We start from the raw sequence: 11314 nt of genomic DNA on the forward strand, positions 1-11314 counted from the left end.
AGCTATCACACACACACACACACACACACACACACACACACACACACACACACACACACACACACACACACACACACACACACACACACACACACACACACACACACACACACACACAAATCAACCCAAAACAAACATGTAGGAAACAGGAGATGCTGTAGGTGTGAAGATGATACATTCACAGCTTATGTCATGTGTTAGCCTCACTATGAGGAGTGTGAATGACTGAATACATACATGAATGGCTGCCAGATACACACTGAAGACACTTAATGAACAAAGGACAGAGGATCAGAAACAACTTCGAGGTCACAAACCAGGTGGGGAGTAATTTCATTACCAACTGGGAGAAAGAGGTGTGTTCCTGTTTGGAGTAAACACAAAACACAAGAGAGAAAACTGAAAGATAAAGGTTTTTTTTATTGCCATTCATGACTTTGAATCTCAATGTAGCTAACTTGTGATTCAGATGAGTGGTGTGTGTGTGTGTGTGTGTGTGTGTGTGTGTGTGTGTGTGTGTGTGTGTGTGTGTGTGTGTGTGTGTGTGTGTGTGTGTGTGTGTGTGTGTGTCTGTGTGTGTGTGTGTCTGTGTCTGTGTGTGTGTGTGTGTGTGTGTGCGCGCATTCTCCTGGACCATAAAGCTGGGCTGAGTTCTCAAAGGGAAACGCTATAAAAATCATCCTAAATGTGAACTATACTGACCCCCATAGGCCGTAAGGGGAATGACAGGAGAGGGCACGGAAACCTGCATCTGAACCCTGCGACCACAGGACAGTTGAAAATACTAGCGGTGAACACGTGACCGTGGCCGTGACGTCACATTGATGACTAGATCCGCTCAAATAGATCAGTCCCAACACGTCAATCTCCAGAAGAAGTACAAACAGGCAGTGACAACGGCAAACAAATATGAATTAAACCTCCAACATGTTTTCTTATACCCTGAATTGAAGATTTCTTATACACTTAAAGGCATTTTACAACTAATGTCCATGAATAAATCTACAAGATGTTTGATGTAAAATTTCTCACAACTACTCAGCTATGTGCGTTCATCACATTACATATATAAAAAAGTACATATATGAGCAGCTTAAAGTAGAAATGAGTATACACGACATATTCTTGTACCAGCTGTTTGTAAATTCCCATGTAGCTCAATTGTTTATCAACAACTACAAATTTTTATTCATTTTAAGTTTTTCAAAATTTAAAAAGTTAAAATGAATGAAATAGTAGTTGTTCTATGCCCCCTGAATAAGACAAATATTTGTTTAAATAATGTTATTTTACTTGCATTTTACAGACTCATATTAATCATGGATTTCTGGAATGCACCTAGCATGAAAAAACAAGTTTAAAAAATATTCTTTACATGCTTTTTTTTCCCCTTATAATTGGATGTTTAGCTTGTCCTCTCAGATGTAAGCTAGATACACAAAGCTAGGCACAAAATAGAAACACTAAATCAAATCAAGCAGCACATAAACAGTTCTCGTGTAGAGAATTTGCTGACTAAATGTCAGTGGTACCATGTCCCAGCTCCATATTAAAATTAAAGCAATGCTAGCTTCTTCGCATAAGTAATAATGTCTTACTAAAAACACATGATGCTGGAGTAGCTCCATGTTTACGCTGTCGACTCGCACTTGAACATTGCTGTAAATGTTTGCTTGCATCCTGTTGACACTTGAAGAAAATGGTTAGTGTTAAATGTTAAGAAGGGAATTCATGAACAGCTGGTGCTCCTTCAGAAATAAAACTTTTTTTTAATGAAATTATTATCTCAAAGATAATGGCACTCCTGCACCTCTGTGCATGAAATATTTATGACAAACACTAAGATGTAAATAGAATAAAATATACCTCATGCTTGATCAAGACTCATTTGACATATAAGAATACGAAAGGAAATGAAGAGGAGATAAAAAAGGAAACAAATTATATATCTATTCTTTCATTTTTGCTGGTATGTACCTAAAGGGAAAGCTCTAGAATAATGGGTTTTTTCAAGTAGTGTAGTATTTTCTTTGTCAAAGGCTCACAGATGCTTGTGTCAGTGTGATGGCTGCTCTCGGTCTTCATCACTCCAGCTGTCTGTCCCGTCTGTTCCAAAGTACCGGTCCCCAAAGTCCCCTGAAAACACCCAGCAGGGAAGCAGTGCTTTAGTAGGTATGGGTTAAATAAGATAAAAAAAATTAATCTAATTTTTATATTAGATTAAAAACTAAGACAAAGTTAAAAAAAAGCTTCATATGTTAAAAGATTTGGAAATGACACCTCATGGACAGTTTTCAAAAATTATAAATATCTTATTTAAGGTGGTATCCGGAATGTATCTTACATTCCGGTGACTTTTTACTGTCGTGTATGGACACAGGTTATTTGTACAGACCACCTACTGGTCCATATAATATACACATTTCTGTGATCGAGATTGCTAGCTTTAAATCTGAAGTGACACAAGCATTAAATTAGAATCTGCTGGGACATGAAATGAAAGCTGTCAACTTTGAACAGTATGCTTGTCACATTTCTTTTTCTGTAAAGACCACTGGGGTTTTTTCTGACTCTGTAAGAGTAAAATCATACCTTAAAAGCCAACTCTTGAAGAGGAGTTGTGTGCTCAAAATACTCATCTGAAATACTTGTGAGTAAAAGCTTTTCTACATAATCTTTTATTCATCTTGGAATAGTTCAAAAGTTGAGAGGAACAAAGCAGAGAAATTCTACTTCTGAGAAAAACACATGTTCTGGTTCTAAACCAACACAGAAGGAGGGAGAATGGACGTGTGTGATGACTTACCGATACCTGGAATTACATGCAAAGAATCATCCAGATTCTTGTCCACGGCGGTGGTGATGATTTTGACTTTTGGGAAGGCGTAGGCCACCGAGTGAACCCCGAGCTCTGCCATCAACAGCGAAACCAACACGATCCTGTCCTCCTGCACCTCGTGATCCTGCTCAGCAAAACAAGTCACAGCAACAGATGTCAATGCCTATCTATCTATCTATCTATCTATCTATCTATCTATCTATCTATCTATCTATCTATCTATCTATCTATCTATCTATCTATCTATCTATCTATCTATCTATCTATCATCAGATGGATAATTAAGTGACATAATTAAGAATGAAAGAGGGAAACATTTAATTTTTTTACCTTGCAGAAATACAATGTAATATAATGTGGAAATCAGAGACTACACAGTGACAATGTGTAGTCTTTGATTTCCACATTGAAGAGAACAGAGGCCCTTTTGTAAAGTTACTGAAGAGTAATGATGTCAAACCACACCTACCAATAAGACTCGTACTGCCATCATGGCGGCGGCGCCGGTGGAGACTGTGCTGTCCATTAGGATGACATGATCTTCACTGATGTCTTTAGGCAGACGCAGGTAATGCAGCTGGCAAGGCCCGAGAGGAGGAGACAGGTTACTATGGTTACATAAGCAGGAAGGGTAGTTACCACGGAGACACGCATCATGTGGAAGAAAAAAAAAAAGAAAAAAAGAAACAATCTAAACATTTTTTATTGTTGGTTCAATGTGAATTTTGAATCTCTGAGAATAACGGAAACGTTCATTCATCTCATTTAAAGGACATCTTTTATTCACCTCTGGTTCGCCTGAGTCCAGGTTGGTCTGGATGAGGATTTTACCGATGCGGACGTCCTTGCACACGGCCCTGAGGGCGGGTTCCATGGTCTCTCCTGCCCGCAGGACCGACACGCCGGTGATCTGTGGAGACGAGGCGGTGATGACAGAGACCCCGAGGAAGCAATGAACACGAGATTGTGATGCAAAATCACCACTCACCCCTTTCCCGTTGTAACTGCGGCCCTCATATTCAGGGCCCTGTGGAGTCTGAACTACGTAGGCCTTTTAGAAAACACAGACAAAAAGAGTTTTATTACACTAACAGCTGACTGGGTGAAGACACTTGGATATAAGCGACAAAGGGATGAGGATGGGGATAAATATGAGCGAAGATGGGAGACAAGAGTGTAAATTCAAATACCCAAATCGATCAAGTCTATCTGCATTGCTCATCAACTAAAATATCTTGCACACATCCACAGGACGAGTAATGCAGACATCAGAAAGCAGGATCGAAAGACTGTTGGACATGGACGCCCAACAGATCAGGTGGCAAATGATGGACAGAGCGCATCATTTGCATCAGTGATGGGGTTGAACTATCATGAAACTATTGCTTTTAGGTGTAATGTCACTTTTGCTAGAAATCAAATTGGTTTGGTCAGGATTGCAGTAAAATAATCTCACTTCCGCATTCACTAAAAACTTACCCACCTGAGAGGGCAGAAACGTCAGCGCGTGCTCTATGAGGAGCCGCATTAACCTCTTTGAATAGAAGATGAACTCATCTCGGCTGGTGTCTTTATTCCTGAATTACAGAAAAAAACAAAAGAAAATGCTTTAAACTCAAACTGTGTGCAGAGGAACAGGGACTCGCTCTGGAAAACGTCCGTACCTGATGATGGTGTGGAGGCCTCTGACCTGCGGCGTGCTCTCCAGCACGCTGAGCGTCTGCGGCAGCGGCTGGGTCTGCTGAGCCGAGGCCAGGAGAGCCCTGAGAAACCAAACACAGCTCCATCAGATCAAAATGCTTCGCTGTGTTGTTCTGCTACATGGAGGAGAAGCTGCCAGGCTTTAAGACCCGAGATACTCATCATAAAAAACTTAGAAATACAGACACAGAGAAGTCTGCACAGACTGCCAACACTGAGTGAAAATACTTATCAGCATACCTGACACTGAGCTCACGCTGCGTAGAGAGAGGGTAAAATAAAAGACAAGAAAGAGGGGTGAAAGATGCAAACATTGAGATGTACTCTGAGTAGCTGCTAAAGATTTTTAAACAGACAGCAAATACATATTTTTATTTGTAAAAAAAAAAAAAAGCATTAATAACTTGATAATCTTCTTAAACTTTTTATTTTCTTTTGCCCCGCATAACATTGTGTTCTGTGAGCTGTAGTAGGGCAATAAGGTCAAGCGAGGGTGATATTTGCTTAATTTTTAAGCTAATTTTTAAAAAAAAACTACATTAAAACCACCACAGATGTTATATTTTTGTTTATGTTTTTATTTTTTCCATCTCCTGGCTAGATTACTAAAACATGTGTGAACATATTACAGGCCTACAAAACAAAGATCTGCAGCTGCAGTTCTCTGACCAGGAAAATGGTGAGCTCCATTACATACTCTTATAGAAAAGGTAGGTGTGCCACAGGGAAATTGAATCGAATCAATGCTTTTGTGCTTGTAATAGTCTTAAAAGTTCACATCAGTGACACAGACAAGCAAGGCTCTTCATTTAAAATGAGGCAAAAACAGAACAACAACAGATTTGTATTTTGACTTTGCTTCCTAAAATTAAAAGGATAAAGCCTGATAGTTTGTGCATGTCTGATTTAATTCTAACTGAAAGCAGGTTATTGCGCCAAAGGATTCATTCTCCCTGCCTGTTACACCTTTCAGACACATGGTGGCGCCACCTTCTTGCGTTCCTCACCTCCTCCAGCTGGCTGTGAACATGCTGGACTATCAGATCGATGGCCACCATATTGCCTCCACCTTGAAAGGAGACACACGGAGAGACCAGAGCAGTTTGAGAAGTGATTTGCGTGTCCTTTGTAGAATGTTCATCAACGAGGGACGGTGTCTCACCTCTCGGCACGACGATATCCGCCAGCCTCATGGTTGGCTCGATGTACTGCTCAAAGGCCGGCTTCACAAACTTATTGTATTGTTTGATGACGCCTTCAATGTCCCGTCCTCGTTCTGTGATGTCCCTGCGGAGCCGGCGAACCAGCCGAATGTCTGAGTCTGTGTCCACAAAGATTTTCATATCCAGGAGCTGCAGTCAGAAAGAGCAAACACCCCGAGCGGTTCAATAATATTCACTCCACAATAACAGCTGCTCAGACAACAATAACCAGCGATGATTGTGCCGTTTCTCTCAAGAATCCTTCAAAAAGAATGGAAAGAATGAACGAGCAGAGCCTTACCTGAAGAAGCTCTTTGTCTGCAAAAGACATAATTCCTTCAAATATGATCACGCTGGCACCATACACATTTTTCTGCATTCAAAAGAAGGGAAAGAGCCTTCAGTCAGTCAGTCAGTTTTGGTACGATGAAGCCTTTTTAACATCATTTTAAGAAACACCGTTTTAAAAACACAATACTGCACAGGATTTTATTCAATGATATGTTTTAAGTTGTCACTTTCATCTATGATCTCTAGGACGAATCAAGAACAGAAGTATTTCACAGGTCAGCCAAAATGTCCCGGGATACTTGTGCCCTTTGACCCCTAGCATGAGAAACTACATGTAATGAGATTAAACAGCAATGTTAGGTTATTTGTTCTAGCCCCCAGGGAGAAATGAGAAGAGTCACCCAGTCTTTATGCCTTCTGTGCGTGGTAAAATCGTACACCGGGATCTTCACACTCCTGCCCTGCTTCAGCTTCCGCATGGTGGCAACCAGCAGCTCAAAGTCAAACGCCGCCGGATGATCAAAGTCGTAGTCGTTGCTCGCCGCCAGAGCCTGCTCCTCAGGAGATAAGACCTGCAAAACACAGAATATTGTGTCAGTCTCCAGTCTGCATACTAAATTCTCCAGTTCACCCAGAAACATGGGAAGGATCTGGTGGGGTTTCTACACTTTTTTCAGCATCTGCATCATTTATGGATGAACTGCTTGACAGATTATCATGAAACCTGGTGGAAGGATAAAGCATGAGCCCAAAGAGGTTGACTGATAGAACTCTGAGAGCAGTCATTATGATTCTACACATCTCTTAGGAATCTGGATTAAGTAGTTTGAGTAGATTAAAGGGTCGGCTGGCCTTGCCAGAAGTATATCCTCTAGTAATTATTATTTTTATTTTATTTTTTTTACTATTATACTGGAGAAAAATAATGAAGTATTGGGATCAAATGCTGATTCGATCTTTACTCGTATCAGAGAAGAACGTGAAAAGAGACTCATTTGTTATTTCGAAACTGGACAGGATTATGTTGTTTTATGTGAATTTGTGTTTGTGATCGATTTCAGTGTAATTTTTGACATTTTCCACTGGAGCCAGCAGTCAGAGGTTTACCTGGTGGTTAGAGGAGGATGAGACTAAAAACTAAGGCCTACATGTCTTGTCAGATTAATCATCCTTCATTGGCAGGTTTTTTTTTTTTAACAAAGTGAAACCAATGCACACAGTTGGCCCTTTTTAATTACACAATCAACATGAAGGCATAAATCTAAAACAAAACACTCCAAGTGTCATCTCCTTGCATCCATACGGCTGTAGGCTTGTTGCGAGTTTCTGATTTGTGTACAAAACACCTACTCTGTAATTTGCAGGGTGACGTCAAAAGAGCTCATCAACTCATATGTCATGACAACAGTGAAATTACTGCTTTTAGGTGTTTGAAATGCTATAAGATCCCAGAGATGATGAAAAAATAAAAGAAGCGAAAATGCACCCGTCTCTCACCTTGTAGAAAGAATCCATCGACAGCAGCACAACCCACGGCACATCCAGAGCCTCGATGATCTTATTGGCTACGGTGGTCTTCCCTGAGGCGCTGCCCCCACACAACCCTGCAGATCCACACAGCGTTTGAATGGCCCATTATGTGTGTGGTTCTTTTTGAGTGTGTCTAATGTCTGTCAGCATGCATGTGCAACGCTAGCAAAGTGTTACACGGTATAAGACAGAACGGTAAAAAAAAAAAAGGCCAGGTTGTGTCGTTCACAACATTTTGTCGGGAGGGAAGGAACCGAGGAAGATGAGGCAGACGGGAGGAGTGAATGCATCATCATACCGATGACAAAGGCCTCTTTTGACTGCGCTCCGTGCTCGTCATACCAGGGGGGGCGGCCAGCTGTGTAGATGGTGCGTGTGCCTGTGCGCAGCAGAGGAGGCTCAGTTTTACTCAGTGAGGTAGCGCTCTTTCTGCGAGGGGCCCCGGTGGGGGGCAGGAGCCGGTCCAACGAGTCCTCCCCGCTACCGCTGCAAAACCAAAACAATCCACAACAGGGCAGGTCACAGCCTGAACGCAGTGTGTTGCACAACCAGGGGTGTTCTCTACACACTGACAACACAATCACAACAGAATCATATTTGACGTCTGTTACACATCACACTGGATCTGAGAACATTGCCTCACATCAAACGTTGTCCAGCTCCTGATCTGAATTTTGATTTGAAATCTGATCCCATCACCCTAATTTTTCTAGAATTGATTCTTAAAGACTCAACAAAAGAGTGAGAGATTCAGGGAGCTGAATGTTTATCAAGATGTCATTTCAAATATGTTAAAAACCTGTGGCATGTGAAAAAAAAAAAGCTGTGGTGCAATTCCACAAATAGTTTGTTGGGCTTGTTGAGTTTAATTGTTTATGAGTTTACTGCAAAGGAGAATTCTGCTGTGAGGTCAAAGACAGTGGATGTGTACTTTGCAAGAATATTTCAATATAAAGTATGATATTTTCACTCCACGACATTTCATAATGAAGTCCCCATTTGAATTTTAAATAATTTCATATATGTACTTGATGGATGTTTAACAGAAGTCAGATGACATTCTGCAGGAGTACAGGAGCTGTTTGAGTTTAGATCATTTTTTAGAACAATTAAATAAATATCAAATTTTGTGACTAACGCTGACGGGACCTTCTTTTATTGGGGCAAGCTGCATCAGTTGCATCTTTTAAATCTCCTATTCAAACTGTACTTTATATCAATTATCTGATACTTGATGTTGAATTTTATTCTTCTACAATTTTAACTTTTATTTTATCCTGATGTTTTATATTCCATTTTATGTTTGGTTCAGTTTTGGATGCATAGTGCAACGGCTGTAATATAAATCAAGCAATTTATTATAAAATATATCAATCTATGATAGTAGTAGACAGTATTTGAATATGTTCATGTAGTATTTAAGTATTTTTACAGTTTCATTTACATTAACCAGACAATTTAAATGCTTCTTCTTGTGTCTAGTTTAAATGGAGGTAGCTGTTTGGGACGCGACTCGACATGTTAGAGCTTAGATCCCTTTAATTAAGATTAGATTCTCACACCAGAGCTTACAGGAAACAAATAAAACATCTCTGTTTGTGCGTCACGCTGTTTAATGACTCATTTTGGGACTAGTGTTTTCCCACAGGCTGCAGTTCTAAATCAAATTACACTCTGTTTGTTTCTAATATTATTCACAACAGCATATTCACACATGAACTATGAATGGAAAACACAACTCTTGAATGTTTTGCATATTCATCTGAGGCACTGTTACATACTTGTTCAGTAATGACACGCCAGAGGCAACCCTCTGCAACTGAGCGCAGACAAAACACTGAAATCCCCGCAAATGACGTTGTATCCTGACCTCCAAACAACCTGTTCAGGGATTATCTACCAGGAAAAACTTTCCTGCAGTAAAGCAAACTGGGAAAACCGGCACATCTTACCTGCGATCAGACCTCAGGGACCAACAGCCTGAGATTCTAGCTCCGGTACAGTCCAGCAGAGTCATATCTGCTTCCGACAACAAACCCCTGCCCTCCAGCCTCCCGTTGCTGTGGCAACCTCCCAACACAACCGGGTTTCACGCCACGGGCTTCCTCAGTCACTGACTAAATGACGTGTACCACAGGTGTCTTAAACTGTTTTATACTGTTAATATGTGCTCCCCTCTCTACGCCACTGCCCTTCTTTATCTCTGTCCACGTCTTTCTGTGTGACCGACAATAAGAGGATCAGTGTAACGCTGGCAGAAAAGAGCTGCTAGGCTGGTATTAATAGAGGCACCTGTAAGAAAAGCCAGGACCAGGACAGACGGGGTTCTGCTGATCCTTCCTCCTACTTCACTGATCTCATCTACCGCAACATCAGAGGGACAAAAAACACTGGAAACATCTTTTTGTGACGGTGCGTTGGGGAAATCAAAGATATCTTTTTGGGTTTTTTTATAAATTGACAGATGTTTCACGAGGTTCACACTTAGAGCCCTTAGATAAGAAACTATCCACCAAAAAGAATTGTGAAAACAAGAGTTAATCTCTGTCAATGTCCTTTAAAACAATTCCTGGATCCAGACCCGGATTTGGTTCATTGACATTATGTAATTGCCTCTAGGATATGTTTAGCTTCATTCATTAGTTTTTGTATAATCCTGCTACCAAACAAACAAACAAACAAACAAACAAACAAAACTGGTCACACTCACATTCACACATATGGGCAACTGATAATAACCAATCATCCACATTACTATATTGTATATATTTTCAGTGTGATATGATCTTCGATGGAGGCGCTTGTAATGCAAGATGGAACTATTTATTTATGTTTACTTCTGGTATAATCATTTTTATTGATGATACATTAAAGCATAAACAGTATTTTAATATTAAAATCAAGCTGATCCAAACACAGCATTAAAGTGTTGCTCACGTTTCTAAGTACTTTGAATTTTTTATTCAGGTTTCTCATTTCCTCTTGTTTTTAAACATATTTTAACACTTTATCTTTTATCATTCATTTGATATGTTTTATCCTGTCATTTCTTTACATAAGTAAACTCGTCACTTGAAAATGTACTAGTAGAATAATGAAGGATTTATTTCTTGTGTCTATTATGGCTACTTTTATTGCAGAAAATGTATGATGTAAGGCACATTTACATTATTTCTCATTACTATAATCAAGATTAATTTATTTTCAGGAGAATTATATTGAAAATGACACAGGCGACTATATCTATAAGACTAAATGCTTATTTGTGAAATACAGGTTCATATATGTGAATTGTTTGTCACTAGTGACGCACAACTGGATCAACACGGAGCTCATCCACTCCTGAAGAGCTCCATGTTTCCGACACGTCTGAGGAATCGACAGCTCTGCTGCCCCTGTTGTAGTCCTACATGTACGGTTTACCACTTAATACTGTCAGAGAGGTTATAACTTAATGTTATTAAAAACCAAAGACGACATTATGTCAGGTACTTATGCTTGGGGGAGGCGGAGCAAGGGGAGGTCAGTGTGGTTAGCGGTCAGTTATAGGATCAGGACACTGAAGTAAATTAAATAAAAGATCAAATTTCATATTTTCGGCACAGATAATTCAAGACGGGATAGAAATACTCATAGCATGTTGTACCTGTCCGAGCGGGACGACATTATTTTCCCGCACTCCGTTTCCATCCTGAGCCCTCGGAGCCGGCATCGGCTGGTGAAAGCCATGGATGGATTCCTTCTTAACGGT

The 11314-nt window shown here is 40.3% G+C and overlaps 1 protein-coding gene across 3 annotated transcripts; it reads right to left on the reverse strand.

Moving 5' to 3' along the window:
• Positions 1-510: 510 nt before the first annotated feature.
• uckl1a (uridine-cytidine kinase 1-like 1a) lies at positions 511-11314 on the reverse strand. Of its 3 annotated transcripts, none has more exons than XM_068342309.1 (15): positions 11210-11314; positions 7862-8049; positions 7531-7637; positions 6435-6605; positions 6044-6115; positions 5703-5892; positions 5548-5609; positions 4781-4797; positions 4504-4602; positions 4323-4416; positions 3828-3890; positions 3627-3749; positions 3309-3416; positions 2807-2963; positions 511-2136 (listed from the first exon to the last, which is right to left on the reverse strand). In XM_068342309.1, exons 1-15 carry the CDS (start codon positions 11290-11292, stop codon positions 2057-2059), a joined length of 1614 nt encoding a protein of 537 aa, XP_068198410.1. In that variant the 5' UTR covers positions 11293-11314; the 3' UTR covers positions 511-2056. The 3 variants fall into 3 exon arrangements, 2 of the variants coding, with proteins under 2 accessions (XP_068198410.1, XP_068198419.1); XM_068342318.1 differs by lacking the exon at positions 11210-11314 and adding an exon at positions 9516-9917; XR_011038927.1 differs by lacking the exon at positions 511-2136 and having other exon boundaries at positions 2923-2963; positions 3309-3447.

The sequence above is a fragment of the Antennarius striatus genome, chromosome 2 (genome assembly GCF_040054535.1).
Source record: "Antennarius striatus isolate MH-2024 chromosome 2, ASM4005453v1, whole genome shotgun sequence".
Taxonomy (NCBI): Eukaryota; Metazoa; Chordata; class Actinopteri; order Lophiiformes; family Antennariidae; genus Antennarius; species Antennarius striatus.

What these genes read in the sequence shown, in the direction of transcription:
- uckl1a (XM_068342309.1), bottom strand. Translation starts at nt 11,292, where the DNA reads ATGGCTTTCACCAGCCGATGCCGGCTCCGAGGGCTCAGGATGGAAACG. An exon ending in ACAGAAGGCATAAAGACTGG is followed by an intron (nt 6,116 to 6,434) that starts GTGACTCTTCTC and finishes TTTTGAATGCAG; the next exon opens with AAAAATGTGTATGGTGCCAG. An exon ending in GGCCTCCACACCATCATCAG is followed by an intron (nt 4,417 to 4,503) that starts GTACGGACGTTT and finishes TCTGTAATTCAG; the next exon opens with GAATAAAGACACCAGCCGAG.